The sequence below is a fragment of the Geotrypetes seraphini genome, chromosome 2, assembly GCF_902459505.1.
Source record: "Geotrypetes seraphini chromosome 2, aGeoSer1.1, whole genome shotgun sequence".
Lineage (NCBI taxonomy): Eukaryota > Metazoa > Chordata > Amphibia > Gymnophiona > Dermophiidae > Geotrypetes > Geotrypetes seraphini.
Window position 1 is genome coordinate 40,520,312 of NC_047085.1, and position 21,236 is coordinate 40,541,547.

General features: G+C 42.4%; 1 protein-coding gene across 9 annotated transcripts in view; it reads left to right on the plus strand.

Annotated features, from left to right (window-relative positions):
* Window positions 1-646: 646 nt before the first annotated feature.
* MTSS1 (MTSS I-BAR domain containing 1) overlaps window positions 647-21,236 on the plus strand; it is a 359,179-nt gene continuing 338,589 nt past the window's right edge. For 5 of the 9 annotated variants that reach the window (XM_033932870.1, XM_033932875.1, XM_033932874.1 and 2 more), the window contains exon 1: window positions 649-1,063. In XM_033932870.1, coding sequence (XP_033788761.1) covers window positions 992-1,063 — 72 coding nt within the window. In that variant the 5' untranslated portion in view covers window positions 649-991. Of the gene's footprint in view, window positions 1,064-21,236 lie in introns of all 9 variants that reach the window. The other 4 variants (XM_033932871.1, XM_033932872.1, XM_033932876.1 and 1 more) reach the window with 2 other exon arrangements.

The following is a 21,236-nucleotide window of genomic DNA, read 5'->3' on the forward strand; positions in this document are numbered from 1 at the left end:
CTTATGTGTGTTTGTTGAAACTTTCAACAAACACACATAAGACACGCCTCTAGTACAAAGCCAATGCTCACACCTCTCTTCCATCCAATAGCGCTGGCACGCCTAAGATTGATATAACAGTTGCATGTGATGTGTGCTTATGACATGTGCATATATAAGGCATATCATGCCTATCATTACGCTTCTTTATGTGGACTATTCTGCGCATGTGCTGATTGCTATCACCAGCGACTCATCTCATGCAAATTTGGTGACCTTTCCTGAACCTCATTTGCATGCACAGTTTTTTTGAGAATGACATATCTTTTTAAAATTGTTACATTTATGACCGCGATAGCGTCCTGTTGGATTTTACCGACGATATTTGAGAATCTGTCCCTAAGTGCTTTAAATGTATTCTGTCTTTCTTCCTGTGTTTGTCCTCATTTAAGAAAATCTGGGAACTTTTTTTTTTTTTTTTTGCTTGTTTTCTTTTACTTAATTATTTGGTATCAATCTCAAGACAGTTATGTGCTTTATTAATGTTTGTTACTGTTATTTGCAGTTTTGTTAAAATGAAGAAGAAAAAAAAATACTCGAACTAAACTCATATACCCAACTCCCGAGTAGAAAACGTAAAAACACGCGCTCTGTCTCTAAACTCGCGCGCACGTCATCCACGTCAACAGCTCCACCTGCGCCTCTCCCCCTTTTCCGGGTGCTCGTGCCGGCAGGTGGGCGGGGTCGGGGACGCGCTTAGCTGCGGCCGCTTTCCCTTCTCCTGTTTCTCTCTCGGGAGTGAGCGCGTGTTGGTAGGTGTGTGAGAGTCCGCGCGGCGGCGGCACCAGTAGGCAGGCGCAGGAGAGAGCTCAGGGTCCGCGCGGCGGGGGCTCTTCGACTCCCCCCCTCCCCTGGGACCGTCTCTCGGGACCACTTCTGCCTCAGCTCCGTTTCCCTCCGTGGCGCTGAAGGCGCGAGGTTGTTTAGCGTCTCTCGCCTGTGCTTTGCGACTATGGAGGCTGTGATTGAGAAGGAGTGCGGCGCCCTAGGGGGGCTCTTCCAAACCATTATCAGCGACATGAAGGTGAGTCCTGTAGGGAGAGCACGCGGATCCTGGGGAAGGTGGTGGGTATGCAACGTGTCTGTGCTACGTGCGTCTCGGAGCAGGTGCTGGATATGCTTGTGGGTATTTTGGGGGGGAGGGGATTGGGGAATGCAGGCTAAAGGAACCCCTAAACAGGTGCTGGTATTTTTGCGGGGTTGGGGTTGGATTTATACTGAATTGGGGGGGGGGGGTAGGTAAAAGCCGGATCTCGGTGCAGGTGTTGGATACGTTCGCGGATTATGGGAGGATCTATACTGACTGTTGTCCTGGGGCAGGTGTACTGATTGCACCGTCCTTCCTGTCATCGGTGAAAAGGCATCTTGTTACAGGATATGTTTGTCCTGTAAATGTAGTATATTAAATAGGGCTGTGATGGTTATTTATATTTTTGTTCTTTGGTCTAGACAGGGAAGAAGACTCGAATACATTTTGAGCTGAAGGTGTACGACTGGGTAGTATTTAGTTGAATATGTGGGAGGGGGTCATATATGTGGGAGGGGGGGGGTCATATTTTGCGGGAAAATAGTATTTTCCATTGTGTAACAAAGATAAACGACCTTCCCTCAGACAAAGACTTGGCTTTTCAGAAAATCAGAAAGAAACCTGCGTGACTTTGAAGGTTGTTTGGTAATATAAAGATCAACCTAAGAAAATCGTGATGTGAACTAGAGTCAGAATACTATGGTTCAGCTGATCAGTAGTAACCAATTAACCAGCTAAAAGGGAACAGAGGGATGTTCCCCCTCCCCCCTTTATGAACACAAGGGCAAATGCAGAAAAACAGGCCAATAAAAAGGTGTTTACAACAACTTGTTTGCTCATCTTTTATTCCTGCTATTATTTTAAGTAGATTAAATGGAGCAGCCACCATATTTCCTCCCAGTAAATCACCTTGATGTGTGGGAGGTTGAAATAGTGGTAGTGGTCTCTCTTTCCAATCAGTCGCAGATGTATTTATGGTGGATCCATCCCAAAATTAGAGAGTGTACGTTGATGTGATGGTATTTTCCCTTTCTGCCCCCTCTAATGAGCTTCTCTAAAATGTTAGGTCTGGGCTCTGCAGTTGGCTTCCTTTCTGCATTGCTGGAGAGGACTTTCCTTGGTGACTGTGTAATGTGTGGCTTGTGGTAATGTGCCCTGTGGTTGCTGCAGTGATCTGTATCCTAGTCTCGCATCCCGAATCGTGCTTTAATGAGGTGCAGGGGAAAGCATATTTGTGATGTTGATAGTGGTTCTCTTTGCTTAATTATATGTAAAAGCGGAAGATTAAGCAGCCGCTCTTGCCTGCGATGTTAAACTGGCGCTTTTTTTTGTTTTCATTGTGTGCTTGAAAAAGGATGAGATGTTTTTAGCCATAAATAAGAGGTTGCCTTCTTTTATGAATGACTTTGCAAACCATAAACAGCTATTTCTGTGTTGAATGTGACTATAAAATAGATTGAAGCCTTTCTTGTTAGGCACATCTAACACAACTGCATCAAATAAAATTATAAGCCCAGCAGCATGCTGTCAGACAGAACCAGGGCACCCTAGAACAGATTGAAGAAACTGCTGTAGCAGTATTTTTGTTTGGGGGTTTTGTTTGCTGTTTGCTCCAGCAATACAATTCTTTTTTAATACAGTATTACATAACACTCTTCATAGCCTGGTGGCATTCACAGAGCTAACAAAGTTTAATAAATAATTCATTAGGTTGACGATGTGATTGTGAGGTTTCTGGACTGGTCCAGGCCCTGCTGTCATCTGTATTGGTTTTATCTTGCTGTAGACTTCAAGCAGCAGCCCAGACAGGTTTTTAGATGGCTGATTGACAACTGAAAGAAGTAAATCCATTTAGGGTAGATCATTCGCTACTGTTCCAGATCTTACTTTGGTTTCTGAGGCAGTAGTATATATTTTTTAAAGGTTCTGAAGCCTACTTTTCCAAGGCAGAAGAGGTTTTTGAGATCAGTTATTCGCAGTTTTTCTATATTCGCGGGGCCGTTAATCTGCTATCACAGCGAATACAGAGGGAGACGTGTAAAATGGGAAATTTGGGCTATGCTGCAGAAATCTAGCATATATAATCACAAAACACTTTTAACCCATCCAGATCCAACTATGAGTACTATCATACAGTTCTACACTTGATGTCAAAACTCCGTCCACTCAATATACTGTACTTGGGACCAATATTTAAGATATATACACTCTCTTTTTCCCAAGTTACAAACATGTATTTGTTTTAATGTATAATTTGACAGCTATTCTTATAACTTTGTCATGGATCCTTGAAAAAGCTGTATAGCGAGGATCCAACCTTCCCAGATCGTGAAATTAGTTAAAAAGATAAGTAAAAAACTGTTTACTTCTCTAGTTGATGGAAAAATAGAAATGTGAATTATAGCAAGAAGTCAAAAAAAAGTTAAAAAGGAATAAAAGAGAGGGGTGGAAATGAAATACTCATTACAGAAGGACCAATGACGATATGACACATGAAGCTTTACCACTGTGAGAGTATTTTGAGTGGCGAGTGGTGTTGCTGAGGTCCAGGAGAATATTAATGAGAATTGTTGTCAAATTATATACAGTATTATTACATTACAGATTTCTTTTCCGCCATTTCCTTTCGGTTCTAAGCGGATTACAATAAGAGTTGTGGAGGGAAGGGTTACAAAGTTAGATCAGAGGTTGTTTCTGAGAGAGGGTAAGGTAGGATCAGGGGTAGGGGAGAGGGAGGTAAGAGGGAGGTATTCATGGTATTAGGCTATATTATAATAAATATATGTTTGTAACTTGGGAATGGGACTGTAATATAATACAGTGTCATACCAAGGGAGGGATAGTCCGCCCCTGAGTGCAAAGAGAAGCTGTGTGGCCATGGTCTAGTGCAGTGATTCCCAACCCTGTCCTGGAGGAACACCAGGCCAATCGGGTTTTCAGGCTAGCCCTAATGAATATGCATGAGAGAGATTTGCATATGATGGAAGTGATAGGCATGCAAATTTGTTTCATGCATATTCATTAGGGCTAGCCTGAAAACCCAATTGGCCTGGTGTTCCTCCAGGACAGGGTTGGGAACCACTGGTCTAGTGAGTGCAGCTGTTGACGCCGCTGGCCCTCACCCCCTTCTGGTATCAACTTCCTGTTCCAGGGCAGGGGATTGGCATAGCTGACAGTCGTAACCACTAGACTGCTCCATGCACCCCCCTACCTGGAGAAGGGTGTGCTCCACCCTGGGTGGCAACCAACGCAGGTATGCCACTCCAGTGTATTGGCTCCATAACTGTATTCCTTCCTACATACCAGCATATGGTCTCCCTGGCCCCCACTATCTTTTCAAGTGAGTTTGCTATCAGCTTAAATTTGGTAATGGAGAGCTCCTGAAGCAGTTGCTAAAGATGAAACTCAGATGGAGCAGAACCCAGTATGAGGGCTACAGTATGAACTGTGACACAGAATTGTTTTACAGATGAGGGTTTGAGTTTTAGAAAATAACCAAATACAAAAAAAAACAAGTAATAAAAAGGATCTATATATTTTGCCACAATTGCAAGATGATTCTTTCAGAAATGTGTATTTTGTAAAGATTTGGGGACCTGTGATGGTATATGGGAAGGAATACATAACTGTGGAGCTGAATCCCTAATTCTTGAAGTAGAATACAGATATCCTCCTCAAACCGCTATAACATAATGTTGTAATATACATCTGTAATACCTTATATTGTAAGTTGCCTTGAACCTATTTAGGCACAATGCAACTCAGAAATACTGGATTAGATTAATATAATATATAAAAATGTACTTCAATAGCATTCATATTGGTTAGGTATCAATGGATTAGAACAGGGGTTCTTAACCAACTCCTCAGGTTTTCAGGATACTCACAATTAATATGCATAAGAGAGATTAGCATACAGTGGAGACAAAATTGCATGTACTATCTCGTGTATTCATAAGGGATAGTCTGAAAATCTGACTGGCTAGGTGTATCCTGAAGGCTGAGTTGAGAACCCTTTGATTGGTGTTTTGTGTTTTTATATTTTGTTTTCTTCAATTGGGTCATGTTTGGATAGCAGAAATCTGGGATTCAGTATTCATGCTCCTGACTTTGAGAGTTATGCTCATAAACTGGACTGTTTGAAAATTTACTAGGGCTGCGTGCATTAACCCTTTACTCACAATTTCTTTAAACTCCTAAATTTAGGAGCATAAACAGTAGGTGGAGGTGGAAAAAGTTTGAGTGCTTAGCACTAGGTTCATTAATTTAGGCAAATGAATGGCAGGCCTAAATGTATGAGATGGATTTGCATGCACTGCCTCCTTGAGATGCAAATCTATCTCATGCATATTTATTGTGGATATCCTGAAAACCTCACCTGGCTCCGGCTCTCGAGGACTGGAATTGCCTACCCCTGTCCTAGGTCAACCGACCAGGGTGGTGGGACCCTGGTTTTGCCCCATGGCATGCATTCATGGACTTCTGGTTCTGATTGTCTAGGGAAAATCAATCAAAACCACAGCTACATGCTGTGAGGCAAGATCATAGTTGGGTGACTTGGGCAATCCTAGGCATAGCCATAAAAAGGGGTACATCTGGTATTCTAAACATCTAAAAAAAACAACATTAAAATACGTATTAATATAGAAACAGACATTTTTAAGAGTACTAGAAAAGGAAGGAATCAAGTCAGCAAAAAAAAACCCCACAAAACAAAAAACCTTTGCATGCTTAGTTGGCATGTTTAGATGTGTTGAGTAAGAATTGCTAGTTTAAGTGGAAGTCTGGTCAGATCACATGCCTTGCTTTAGACAGACTGTCTGAGCAATTCAGATAAAGAAAAGGCATCTTGGTGTTTTCACCTCTGTTAGGCTTTGGGGATTTTTGTCTTCCATACAGAATCACAGATCGTCCTTTGTGAATGTGGGAGGCCTGGTTTTCATTTCTCAGGACTCTTTTAACAAAGCCGTGGTAGCGATTCTGCTGTGGCAAATACACGGCGTTGGGAGGGAGGAGGGTAGTGCACTTCCCTCCTCTGATGTTGATGCTGGCCCATCCGTGTTGCTCAGCAGGCCCATGAAGCTGCATCCTGTTGGGAGCGGGCATAAGTGTTGGAGGAGGGTGGAGAGTGTTCAAGCCACGTCCTATAGCTTAAGTTAAGGGCCGGTGACATAAGAACATAAGAACATAAGCAGTGCCTCCGCCGGGTCAGACCACAGGTCCATCCTGCCCAGCAGTCCGCTCCCGCGGCGGCCCAAACAGGTCAAGACCTGTCTGAATCCCCAGAGGGGGTCCCCTTGCCACCCTGGTTTCCCATTTAAGTCCTATCTTCCCATCGAAGTCCTAACCCTCCAGTCCTGCACATGCACGACCTGATTGGGTTTCTATACTTATTACCTGGTTAGCTTTCTATACCTGTGATACATCCCAGCACCTCTCTCAGTATCCCACGATCCCTTTATCCCTCAGGAATCCGTCCAATCCCTGTTTGAATCCCTGTACCGTACTCTGCCTGATCACTTCCTCCGGTAGCACATTCCAAGTGTCCACGACCCTTTGGGTGAAAAAAAACTTCCTTGCATTTGTTTTGAACCTATCTCCCTTCAGTTTCTCCGAATGCCCCCTCGTACCTGTTGTCCTCTTCAGTCTGAAGAATCTGTCCCTATCCACCCTCTCCATGCCCCTCATGATCTTGAAGGTCTCTATCATATCTCCCCTGAGCCTCCTTTTTTCCAGAGAGAAGAGCCCCAGCCTATCCAACCTCTCGGCGTATGGGCAGTGTTCCAGCCCTCTTACCAGTTTGGTTGCTCTCCTTTGGACTCTCTCAAGTACCGCCATGTCCTTCTTGAGGTACGGCGACCAATATTGAACGCAGTATTCCAGATGTGGACGCACTATCGCTCGATACAATGGCATGATGACTTCCCGCGTCCTGGTTGTTATGCCTCTCTTTATGATGACGTCATTGGCCCGGGCGTTTGACACCCTGAGCCAGAGCCTCATCTGATCTATAGGTTAAGCCGGCCCTGCAAACAAGAAACAAAGCTGCAGTCCCCTTCAGTACCTGGCATATCCTCAAAATATCACAAGCTAGCAGGACTCAAAGCCTCAGTGGGTGTTTGTCATCAGCAAACCACAGCTATTGCTAGGACGCCTATTGTAATATTCTGTAAAAATGTTTGGTAGATTTGTTAAAATGTTCCTCATTTAAAATAAAAATAAAATGAAGACACATCAGCTAGGTCAGTGCTTCTCAGTTGTTTCCTGACATTTAGCCAGTCATGTTTTCAGGATTACCACAATGAATGTGCATGAGAGAGATTTATATGCAATAGGTATCCAGTATATGTATATTTCATCATGAAAACCTGACTGGCTGGGTTTGCCTCCAGGAGAGAGCTAGAAAATACTGGGTTAAGTTGTAGGGAAAGTTTGTTCTAGGTCAGTGGTTCTCAACCCAGTCCTTGGGGCACACCCAGCTAGTTGGGTTTTCAAAGTATACTACTACTATCGTATGCAACACTGCACAAGAGTCACAAAGAAGAAGAAAAAGTCCCCGCTCAGAAGAGCTTACAATCTAAACAGTCAAGACAGACAAACAAGATGCCATGGATACAGTTAAGGGGAATGGTTAATCTGCTGGCTAGGTTGGAGGGCAGAGGGGAGTACAGGACAGTCAAGCCATTGTGATATCGCTGATGAGGTTGGCTCTTAGGCATTGGTGGAATGAGACATTATGACATCACAATCTCAGTTCTGCTTCCCAAAGACTGAAACTCTTCACACTACAACTACTACTAGGAATTATTTCTATAGCGCTTCCAGACGCACGCAGCGCAGTACAGAGTCACAAAGAATACAGTCGCTGCTTGAAAGAGCTTGCAATCTAAACAGACAAGACAGACAAACAGGATGCTATGGATGCAGTTAAGGGGACTGGCTGGGTTGGAGAGCAGTGGAGGGTGTAGGATTACGGATTGAAGGCTTTATCAAAAAGGTGGGTTTTCAATCTGCTTTTAAACAAGGGGAGGGAAGGGGCTTGACAGACAAACTCCTCAATGAATACTGCATGCATGCAAATCTATCTCATGCATATTGATTGTGGATATCCTGAAAACCTGACTGTCTGACTGTGCTTGCAGGACTGTGCTAAGAAGCACTAATCTAGGTAAGTTAGTTTATTCGGAATTGCCATTGTTATGTAAACTTTCTGAACAGCCAAATTAGATCAACCTTTTGGTTTTATAAACTGCTTAGATTGATTCCATGAAGGCAGTGCATAAACATTTTTAAAACTAAATAACGTGATCTCTGAGGTAGATTGGAAGGAAGAACATGACCAAATTGTTGTTGTGTTTTTTTACATACAGCTTTTAATTTGTCAGTGACTGGAAGTATTCACTCTGTGTGCTCTTTGCAAGCTGTAACACAAGCAGTTAGTGTGAGCTGTCTTTTAATCCTCCCATATGCCACACCTAACCCCACCCAGTCTAGTGACCACACTTCTGAGTCAGTTTTGGAAATTGCTAATGTTACCGACTACCAGATTACATGTGTACTACTGCCGCTTATTTCTATAGTGCTATTAGACATACACACAGTGGTGTGGCGAGGGTGAGAGGCACCCGGGGTGCTGGCACTCCTTCCCTGCCTTTCCTGCCATGCTTTGGCCTCTTTAACGTTCCCGGCCCAAGCAGAAACCCCACATTTTAGGCGCAGGTCCATGAAGTGACATCGGAGGACGAGCCGACGCTGGCGTGAGCAGCAGCTTGGGATTTCTGCTCTTGCCAGGAACTTTAAAGAGGTATGGGAGAAGGGAAGGGGTGCGCGTGTGTGGTTGGTTGGGGGGGTGCAGAGGAGGACGGGTGACTGTGCCCGGGGTGAACCCCCCTCCATTACTACACCACTGCATGCACAGTACTGTACACAAACACATAAGAGATGGTCTCTGCTCTACAGAGTTTATAGACAGGACAAATAACTATTCCCTTAATAAATGAAACTCCCTAATCCCTTAAAACATGGATGTCAAACTCAATCAAATAAGGGGCTGAAATCTAAAACACAGGCTAAGTTGCGAGCCAAATTTTTTATTAAGATACTTAGTCTTAGTAGAAGTATAGATCCTTCCTCACCCTGAGACACCATAATCACACGCCATCCTCATGCATTAATCATGTTCTGAAAATAACAAGCACGGTCGGGCACTTGGGTGTAGCGCCTTAGCTTTTACACTGGGGACTGGGTCCTTCTGCCTACATATGGGTACCGAGGCAGCATGGTGAGACGCTTGGAGCGTGACTGGGGCTGCACAGTCGGGCGCTTGGATGAGGCACAGTCATTGCAGGCCACATAAAACGGCCAGGCGGGCCGGATTGGTCCCGCAGCCATTGTGTTTGACATGTGTGCCTTAAAACATGGGTATTGAACAGATGAGTAAGGGGCTAAGAGATAAAAGCAGCCTCAAAAATGGCGGTATTTTAGCCTAGGTTTGACTACGGCCAGAGACAGAGCATGACCCATCAACTCAGGAAGTCTGTTCCAGGTATAGTGCAGCAAAATTAAAAGGAACAGAATCTGGAGTTGGCTGATGAACGGCGTTCCCAGGGAAGGGTGTTGGTGTGGCCAATGCCGGATGGACTTCCAAGGTCTGTTTCCTGTATATGACAAGATGGATCAGGGGCAAGTATACCTATTATACTTCATATTATCCGAGTGCAGGTCTTGTTTATCCTAGGTGGGGAGGAACACATCTTATAGAGGAACTTAGCAAGTAAAATGAATAATTACTAAGAACATAAGAATAGCCTTACTGGTTCAGACTAATGGTCCATTTAGCTCAGTATCCAGTCTTCGCGGAGGCCAATCCATGTCACAAGTATCTAGTAAAACCCCCAAATAGTAGCAGCATTCCATGCTACCGTCCCATGTCTGTCTCAACAGCAGACTATTGACTTTTCCTCCAGGAACTTGTCCAAACCTTTTTTAAAGCCAGCTTCATTAACTGCTCTTACCACAACCGTTGGCAATGTGAGCTTAACTATTCTCTGAGAGAAAAAATATTTCCTCCTATTGGTTTTAAAAGTATTTCCCTGTAACTTCATGGAGTGTCCCCCTAGTCTTTGTAAATCTTGATGCAGTAAAAAATTGATCCACTTGTACCCGTTCTACACCACTCAAGATTTTGTAGACTTTGATCATATCTCCCCTCAGCCGTATCTTTTCCAAGCTGAAGAGCCCTAACCTTTCGTCATTCCTCATAAAAGAGGAATTCCATCCCCTTTATCATCTTGGCTGCTCTTCTTTGAGTGTGAGACTGTTAGACAGACTGGATGTACAGTGCAGGTCTTTATCTGCTTTCATTTACTATGTTGCCGAATCCCATTTTAAAAGACTAGTGTTTGTGAGCCATCTCTAAAGCAGTGGTGGCCTTTTAAAACAGGAACATTGGGCTACAAAGTCATGGTCTGATGCTCTCAGGTCAATAGAGCAGGAGGTCCCCTGCCTCCACACCCCTCCCCCCCACACGGGCATAGACTACTTTTTAATAGATTGGTGGTCCAGGTGTGGTCTTCAAGTAGAAGTAAGTTGCTTTGGCCCAGCTCTGAGGAAAATGGTGCCCTTAGTGTTAGTCTCATGTGACTGCCACTTGAGATCATGTTATAAAGAAACATGACCCCTGGCGGTAATCGTACATTTTTTGCTGCAGTAGCAGTTGGGCCTCCCTCCCTCCTGTCTGAAGATCACTCTTGGACCACCAATCCATGAAAAAGTAGCCCATGCCCACGTGAGGCCCTGCTCTGTTAGCTTGGAGTTATTTTACTGTAATTTTAGAGCCCTAACATGCGTGTCACTGCAAGTTGTGTTAGGGTAATTGCATAGAATGAGATGCAAAACATGTATTTGCAGGTTTTACATTTCATTACTGTGTACCTTGTAGTGACTTAAGTATTGTTGTGGTATTTTTTAGGCCAGCAGTGTTAGAGCCCTTTGTCACATTAAAGGGCAAAATAATGCAACTTAAAACCCTATCTCTGCTTAATAACTAACCCCTCGAAGTGACTTATGAGGAGCAGGATGCAGAGTCCTAAGTGGGAGGTGAGGAAAATGTGGTTAAGGATTTTGGTGGTGATGGAGAAACAGGTTTTAGCAGTCAGATATGTGCAGAGAGAGGAGTTAGATGACTTCAAAGTTAGGTGTCCCCTCTCCCCTCCTTTCTCTATTTCTGTGGAAAGGAGATGTGGGTGTAGGGGGGAAAGATAAAACATACAGTCTTGGCCATGTTCAGTTTCAGATAGTGGTGAGATATCCAGGCAGCAAGTCAGATAAGCAAGCTAAGACTTGTAACTAGACTCCTGGTGACATTTCTGATGTGGAGAGCTAGATTTGGGAGCCATCAGTATAAAGATGATACTGCAAACCCTGAGATGCAAAGTACCAAAGGAACAAGTATAGTGAGAAAAGTGATCCCAAGCCCTGACCCTAAGGCACACTGACTGACAGTCGGAGAGCAGTGAAGGAAGATCCACTAAATCATACAGTAAAAGTGTGATGGGAGTGATAAGAAACTAAGACGGAACAGAGCCCTGAAACACATGTACATATGTCTGTAAATAGCACATTGATGATGGCTCCATTGTTGAGTATTAGGAAGCATAAGAAACTGGAGTAATCTTGTTCAGCAATCTGCAGTTTGTCCTATGTGTTGGAATGTGCATTCCTTTTAAATAAATGGAATGAAAATGGGCTAATTGCAGCTACTCTAGTTGGGAATAAAAGGTAATTTCTTCTCCTGTTATGTGTGCTGCAATCAGTCATTTTTTCCTTCAATTAAATGCACATACATACAATTAAATGCACTTACTAACATAGTAAATGACAGATAAAGATTATTAAGCGCATCCATAGCTTTAGAAAATTAAGTGCTTGTAGGAGGATATCTTACCTTATCTGAGCATGAGGCAGTGGAAGGTTAAATGACGTGTCCAGAATCACAGGAAACATCAGTGGGGTTTGGACCAGACTTTCCTCGTTCTCAGGTCACTGCGCTAACCATTAGACTGTTACTATGTGAGGTGAAACCTGTCCATCTCATGCTTTTTACCCAATGGATGGACGAGCAGTCTTCAGCGAGATAACTTACCCATTTGCCTCCACTCTCTAGCCTTTCTACTTGAAAACAATATTTGAATCTTATACCCTGGAAGCGCTCATTGGGGTTGTAGGTCTAACTCTTTATTTTAAGACGAATCACCTTTGGCATATCTGGGTGTGGGGTCTAGTGGATCCTAAGACATATACCTGGTTCACTTCAGGCAGCCTTCCAGGGCAAAGGATGCAGTAGTCTTGACGATTGGGTTATAGCCCCGGCATCGCAAGTTTCTTTCAGAAGGATACACTCATATCTTTCAACTCTGCCTCTTTTCTCAGTGGGCTGTGTCTTTCTCCTCAGTTGTTCCTTCTGGAAGTGAGTTGAGAAGGTGTCTTTCCAGTACAATAAGTGAGATTCTAGACAGTAGGGTTATTTCCCTTTAGTCACATGGTTGCAGAAGAATCTACTCCAGATTTTTCACTCTGCCTCTATAGTACTTCAGTATGCAGTTTAGCACCTTCTACAGTTTTTTTTCCTTCTGCACACATGGATGCAGTTGTGTGTGTTCTGCTCTACCCATTTTATTGTTTTAATTTGATGTAAGTTTGTCCCCTTTTCGGCTAATTTAGTGCTTGGTGTGATTTGTAAGAACATAAGAATTGCTGCTGCTTGGTCAGACCAGTGGTCCATCGTACCCAGCAGTCCGCTCACGAGGTGGCTCTTAGGTCAAAGACCAGTGCCCTAACTGAGACTAGCCTTACCTGCGTACATTCTGGTTCAGCAGGAACTTGTCTAACTTTGTCTTGAATCCCTGGAGGGTGTTTTCCCCTATAACAGCTTCCGGAAGAGCGTTCTAGTTTTCTACCACTCTCTGGGTGAAGAAGAACTTCCTTATGTTTGTATGGAATCTATCCCCTTTTAACTTTAGAGAGTGCCCTCTCATTCTCTCTACCTTGGAGAGAGTGTGAACAACTTGTCTTTTATTTACTAAGTCTATTCCCTTCATTATTCATGTCCCCTCTCAGTCTCCTTTTTTCAAGGGAGAAAGGCCCAGTTTCTCTAATCTCTCACTGTATGGCAATTCCTCCAGCCCCTTAACCATTTTAGTCGCTCTTCCCTGGACCCTTTTGAGTAGTACTGTGTCCTTCTTCATGTACAGTGACCAGTGCTGGACACAGTATTCCAGATGAGGGCATACCATGGTCCGGTACAGCTGCATGATAACCTTCTCCGATCTGTTCGTGATCCCCTACTTAATCATTCCTAGCATTCTGTTTGCCTCCTTTTTGGGGGTGGAAAAAGTGCGTCTTATGGTCCGAAAAATACGGTATATATTAAGCAAAATAGGGGACAATGGTGAACCCTGTGGTACTCCACAAACAGAGGTCCAGGTTGAAGAAGATTTACCCTCGTAATGCACCTGATACAGTCTTAGAGTCAAAAATCCTTTAAACCAATCTAATACTTTCTCATCAAGACCGATATTGGCCAACATTTGAATTAAAATGTTATGATTGGATTAAAGATGGCAGTGAGCTCCGTGATGGCGTCCTTTAAATCATTTTTTTTTGGGGGGGCCGAGCTTAGACCATCAAATTTTTTCCTTATATTATAATTATAATCAATCAAGTTGAAATACTTGTATAAATGTAAAAATTTGAATTAAAAAAAAAAAAAAAAAGTGTCGGACATCTGGCGGTGAGCTCCGTGACAGCATCCTTTGATTTATTTCCCCTTCTCCCGTTGGAGGCTTTAATTTCTTATTTGAGGCATAGGGCAGAGTGTTCCTTTAGCCCTTTTTGTCCTCAGACAGCTACTCTGGATTTTTGCGGCTTCTGCCGCATCTTTCGCTGCTTCATTTGCTGCCTTCAATGGGAAGAGGAAGGGAGCTAAACGGCCGAATCCTCCGGCTGCTGCGAGCTTCAGGAACCTCATTCAGATGATACTAGATGTTGGAGTGACGTGTCATCAAATGGAGATGCTTCCAGCCTCGGTAGGAATGCAAAACTATTCAGCAAATCTTAGTATGGATTGGGCTTCTCTTAGCCCGATCGAAGTGCAGGTACCTCTTCAACCTGGGAGATAAGGCTCAGTGGAGGGAGAGGCACTCCTGCTTACCCGGCGAGAGGGACAGCTGGAGAGCCCCAGAGGAGCAGTGGGAATGGAGTTGGTAGGTAGTGAGACTCCCACTGTAGCCAACTTGATGGCACCAAATGCGGAAACTGGTAAGAACTCAACTTCAGCTCCTAGTAGTCAGCAGTTTGGAGAGTTGATTAAGCCTGCCATAGTCAGTTTAGACACTCTGTGGAGGGCTATTGTGACACTGGACTTCAACCTCAAAAAGACAGTTTCAGTTCTATGACTAGACTGTGCCACTATCAACTCTCAGGTTAATGAGCATGGAGTAAAGAGAAGAGTGAGAAAATTCAGCAACATGATGAACAAATCAATTCACTTAAGTCTCTGGAACTCGAGACTGTTAAAGAAAGATCCGTCATCTATAGAAAACTAGAATTCATGGAAAATAAACAGAGGAGGAATAATCTTAGATTCCTGAATTTCCCAAAGTCTTCATTTGGTTTGGAAATGTTCCAGAAATACCTGAGAGTCTTTACTAATACCAGAAGAAAGTTTATTACCCCAATGTTAGAGTTCAATATATTTCATCCGAGAAGAAGCAAGATAGTTCTACTCCCGCGGATCCACCAGGAACAGATAGAAGTGGATTGAACTTAACAAATTTTTTTGGAAAGCTCTCTTGAAATAGTAACTGAACCACTCTTATAGTCTCATTTGCTTTGGGGTTTGATAAGGATTTGATTTTTCATACATATTTTAGACATATGAATAACACATTTTTGGGTTCAACTATTCGTATAGAGACACAGAAGAAAGGAATTTTTGGTCTATAGACCAAAAGTTTTGGCATTGGGTGGTTCTTTTGTTTTAAAATTTCCTGCTAAGTGCTGTCTCTCAATAGAAGGGCAAAATTTTATTTTTTTCGAACCCAGTTGTTGCAATTTGTTGTGGCCAAGTAAGGGGGGGGGAGAGTGACCATTGGCTCAATAACAGTACCTACAGTTTAACGAACCAGCAGCAGGAAGTAATCTCTTTAATTTCTATCATGTCCTGATGATTTATTAATATTTCTTTTTATTGATGTTTTCATAGGTCTTGGATTATGTTAATTTGTGGACTAAATAATTAATATTTAATTTTTTAAAAACATGTTTTTGGCCAGGCTTAGACCATCCAATTTTTTCCTTATATTGTAATTATAATCAATATTCAAGTTGAAATGCTTGTATAAATGTAAAAATTTGAATCAAAATAAAAATTTTTTAAAAAAGAATATCATGATTGACAACATCAAAAGCTGCTGATAAATCAAATTGCAATAAAATAGCAAATCAACTCTGAGACAAAAGACCCTATATTTTTGCTACCAATGAGATCAATAATGTTTCGGTGCTGAAATTTGGATGAAATCCATGTTGAAAGGGGAGGTTTTACTTGAGATCTGGAATCTTCCTCCTCCTCGTTCTTCCTCTCAAACAAACTTATCTTCATGGGTTTCAGGATCTTTCTCTTTACAGGCCCATTCACAAAAGGGTTGTCTTCTTAGGTCCTTCATCCCTCTCTAGGAGTATCTTCTTTTGATGCTGTTACATAGCTTGAGTCACTTCTTCAGTTTCCCAGACTGGAGTACCTGGATCTATTAACTTCAGCTAGAGGCAGTGCCTGTGGACAGAGCTGAGGCCTTGGTGCAACCAGTAAACATGGCTCAGCATAAACTCCGTTTTGGATCTAGATTGTGGCACACCTACAGTAATTTAATTATCTTGAGCCTGACTTAAGCCAGATTTACATATTATGCTGTGTTTTGCACATATACTGACTCACAACCTCAGGGTCAGTCCTATTTGAAAGCAAGGGCTCTAGCTTTAAGTCACTGTGTGGCACCAGAAGGTAATTTAATTGGAACTTAGCAAGAACGCTCCTTCCTAAGTAGAAATCACTTTTACATCCCACTGGTCTGGCATGGACAAAAAGGAAACAACAATTATGCCTTAAGGAATAACAATTATCAGTGGTTTAAATGTAGGACAAAGTTTGTTCTTGAGGAATGAGTCCTGCCAAAACCATCCAGTATCCTACCCATATGTATCAGATTGATGGGGAATTTGAACTTGGAATTTCTACACAAAAACAGGAGGTGTGTGTTATAATCATTTGGCAACTGTTATTTATATCTTGGGGAAAGGAGAGAAAATATATTGAATACACTTCTTCCTTCGTATTCGCGATGATAGGGGATTAACAGACCCTCGAATACAGAAAAACTGCGAATAACTTTTTCATATGTTATTTGCGGGTTTCTATTAAAAACCATCATGAATAACCGTTCTTTTGCTCTAGGAATCGGTGATTTTCTCTGTGCACGCAGGGAATCAGTGCTTGGAAAAATGCGCCAAAATTTTTATTTGCACTCATGGATGACATAATTTGGGGGAGGAGCCAGCAGGCTAAAAACTTCAAATAATTGAAATCGTGAGTGCAGTGTATATTGAATTGTCAAGTTTTAGGTAAAGGAAGTTGTACTTCCCTGCTGCATTAACATATGTAGGGAAGTCAGAAAAGGTTTGCTAAGTCTCCACCTGCCAGCAGGAGGGCAAATGTCACTGATCCAGACATCTGCCAAGACTGAAGAAAGGAGTTTGTTCATTTTATTTCTACCAACCTTTTCAAGAAATTAACCCAACTATCAGTATAAGACATAATTGTGTATTTGTCTTCTATTCTGGCTCTGATTTTGAGAGGCTAATGGTATGTAGCTCTAGTCCAACTATAAAACATTGAATAGCAGTTCTTCTCGTTTGAAATTATGCTATGAAACCTTGTGAAGTTTCACAGTTGGCATACATCAGTTGTAGGAAGGCGTCTAGATTATTTTGAGTCTTTAATGCATGCATCTGGCACAAATTCTTTTATTAGTTTTGATGGTTTAGTGTCATCCCGATAAGGCCAATGGAATTTAAGAACAGCTGTTGTGGATGTATGAGCCCTTACAAAGCATCTCATACAGTCTGGGGGAAGCTAGTGAGATATGTTATGTAGACTACTTTGGGCAGACAGTATGGTGTGGGCAGTTCTTCAAGTACAAAAGTGATAGCTCAGTTTTTTTTTTTTTCTTCCTTAGATCTTTTGCTGCTTTTTGTTCGCCTTTCTTTCACTCTCCAAGATTTTCAGTTTAGAATAGTACAAACTGACTGAAACAGTGAATTAGATTTTACCTGAGGTTTGGAAACATGCAGTGGTGCATTCAATATTTTAAACAAGCTTAATTTGAACCCTCTTAATCCAGAACATTATAGGCCTATTTATATCTTACCATTTTTAGAAAAGTTAGTGCAACAATTTTTCAGCAGAGAATGCATTGCTCCATCCCAGGCAAACAACATTTAGAACAGGCAACACGACTGCTGGAGGTGGTAAATTAGTTGTGATTGATTATAGATGGGGGTGATTTGGCATTGGCAGTGTCATTGGATTGAGCTTCGGCCTTTGACATGGTTGATCATGACCTCCTTCTGTTTAGATTACAGCTCATTGGCATTAGAAATTTTTATTTGCACTCATGGATGACATAATTTGACATAGCTTGGTTTGAGGGATTTTTGATGATTAGGACGTTCTCAGTGAGGTCTGGTTTACAGGAATCTCAAACTAACCCCCTCTTTTACTAAGGTGCACTAACCAATTAACGCACACTAATTGCTAACGCGTCCATAGACTATGGACTCCCATAGCATTTTTCTTTATCACCTATGTTATTTAATTTGTTTGTTGGCCCTTTGGTTGAGTTGAATATGGAATATGGGATTAGTCCATATACAATATACTATATGTATGCTGCTGATATGTTGTTAATAGTAAAGAGTTTCAAAAGCATCTGAGGATTTGTCTGCTCTATACAGATGTTGTTGAGTGTTGACAAGACAATGGCCTGTTGGGTTTATGCTGGTAATTCCACCTCTTGTCGATCTGCTGATCTGTTCAGATGTGACTTTGACTGTGGAATCATTTTGATATTTGGGGGTAATTATAGATGAGAAGCTATCTTTCTTTCTCAGCTCATGTTACCGCAAAGGTCTGTACTAGGTACATGATGTTGCGGAAGCTAGAAAGTGTGCGGGGCCTGATTGATAAGCAAGCATTTTAACCTTGGGGTATATATTGTTCACGACACGCTTGGATTACACAAATGCAGTTTTGGCAGGGTTGTCTTCTGTAGATTTAAGGAAACTTCAGAACTTAAAAAAATTCCGCTATAAGACTTTTAGGGGGAGTAGGCAGATTTCATCATCTTACACCATATGAATGTTATAAAAACAAAACCAAAATGACTGCAGATTATAGATTTATTTAATTTGATATACTGCTGTATTACAGAGCATTCCAAGTGATTAACAATCATAAAAAAAAATCACATAATGGAAAATAACTCCATAAAACTGAATAGAAAAGACCCCCCCACCCTGCTCAAAGCCTACCCAGACACCCAAAACCCAAAGTTATTCTATTAACTAAAAAAAGTAAGTACCTTCCTAAACATCCACTTCCAGAAGTGAACCTGGAAAATCTTGCTGAAATAAATGGGCCTTAAGCTGTTTCTGAAAACAAGTTAGAGTGCTTCTCCCACCCATAGCCAGGCAGGGCATTCCAAAGTTGGATCTTGATAAAAAAATTTATTTATTTTACATGTGCCCATTAATGGGTAGAGCTGACCTCAGGAACAGTGAGTAGATTTTGAGTACCAGATTGCAATGCCCAACAAGGCACATACGACATCATCAACTTACATAATGATAGTGGAACTCCAGAGCTCATCACTTTATGGCCTAATAGCAAAATCTTAAACTGTATCCTGAAACCTATAGGCAGCTAGTGATTTTCTTATCAGGGATCCTCTGTTTATCCCACACCTTTTTAAATTCCTTTACTGTGTTTGTCTTCCTCACCTTTTTGGGGGAGAATGTTTCAAGTATCAACCACTCTCTCTGAAAAAGAATTTCATGATATTATTCCTAAATCTGCCAATCTGCAACCTCGATTCATGTCCTCATGTTACTGTTTTCCCCTTCTATGGAAAAGATTTGTTTCTATATTGAGCGAAAAGATTTGAGGTGTGAGGGTATGAGGATGGGTAGGAAAAGGACAGGCATAGGAGAAACTCTGGGGGAGAGTGAGAAGATTGGAGGGGTGTGAATGAGAGGAGAGTAGCTTGCCACACAAAAAAATACAGAAAATAACTTTTATCAAGTATTCAGCTGCATATTAAATGATGCCATATAATGCCTTTAGAATATGGGAAAAAAAAACCCTCACAGGGAATTAGGGGCTGGCCTATCACTACAGTCTTCTGCTGTACTTGAGGACTGAAGTAGCACAAGCAAGAGAATTCAAGAAAAAATGAGAAACACAGAGGATTTGATTCTTGGACATAAAGAAGTAAGTGAAAAGCCAGAGAACTGGAATTTTACTATATCACCACAGAAAGTACATTAGGCAGGCCTTTATAGTCTCCTTATCTGCCATTATTCTCTGTTTTCACATAGAAGTGGTGGCTTTTCCAAGACTGACTATCTACATTTAAAGATGCAGACTCTTTTGGGAGGGGGTGTCTCTAGAGGTCCCTCTTTCAGGTTATGGTCTGAACGCCAAAATCTTTAAACATTTCTTAGGCTTATAAAATATTTTTTTTACTCAGCTATTTAATTAATTTTCAATATTTTAAAGTTGTTATTTGCACACAAACTTGTAAATTGCCTTGAACCTATTCTGGATAAGTGTGATACAGAAATTCAGATTAGATTAGATTTTCAGCTAAGATTTTAAAGTGAGAACATCTGTAGGTGTAGTTGCATCCGGCACCCTCCCTCGACTAGGAAAGAACTTGAGAGAACAGGAAGAGGGAGCTGATAATATCCTGTAACATATTGCAATTTAATATGGCAGAAAAATGCAGACAGACAGCTATCTCCAGATGCAATATCTGGCTTCCACATAATGGTGTGTGCTGCTGCTAGTCTCTAATCACGGCTGGGTAATGAGGTCCAGGGATATTCAGGGCCTCTTTGCAGATTTCTCAATGGGTTATTGAGCTTTGAATGCCCGATTCTCTTCCCTGCTGCACTCTCCCACTCTCTCCCCTCACTCCCATTACCAGACATCTCTCCACCACTCCATTCTGCTCCTGGATGCAACATCTCTCCCTCCTTCTCCCCTTCCACCTCCTGTGTATCTCTCTCTCCCTCTCATCTATCCCAGTGCCCAGAACTTCTCTCTCTCTCCCTTCCTTGTACCCTATGTCAAATCTCTCACCCATCCATGCACTCTCTCTCTCCCCTTTCCCCCTCCATTATATGCAATTTCGTCCTCTCCCCTCACCAATCATGTCTCCCTCTCCTCCCCCTGTGCCACCAACTTTCCTTCCAGAACTTTCCTTCCTCTCCTCCCCTGTACTCCAAGGCTTGGTTTTTCGGGTCACAGTATTGGCAGTGACTCTCACATGCTGCCTGCTACTAACCCGGAAGTCTCCCCTCTGCCATGGAGAGATTTCCTGGTCAGTGGCAGGCATTGTGTGGGAATTGCTACCAATACTGCGACACAATGAGATTCGATGTTGACATGGCCAGTGTGGGAAATGGGAATTCTGTTCCTCCATTCCATTCCCCTGTGCAGTAGTTTCCATTTCTCTCTCCCATCCCCCTGTGCAGCACTTCCTGATCAACTCCCTTCCCCCCTCCCCCCGTTAGACCTCAACTTTTGGGCCTCCTAAAGCAGCAGCACTGGTGAACAGGTTGCTCACGGCCTGCCCATCAGGGCTTCCTTTTGCCCTGTCATCAGTAATGTCAGTGGCACGACAGAGGGAAGGCCCCAGTGGGCAGGCCAGGAGCAGCCTGTTCACCACTGCTGCTGCTTTAGGAGACCCGAAGGAGATTCAGGACTTACTGAATCGGTGAGTGATAGTTTAAGAAAACTATTCGATTTGAATCAATTCACTGAAGTGAATTA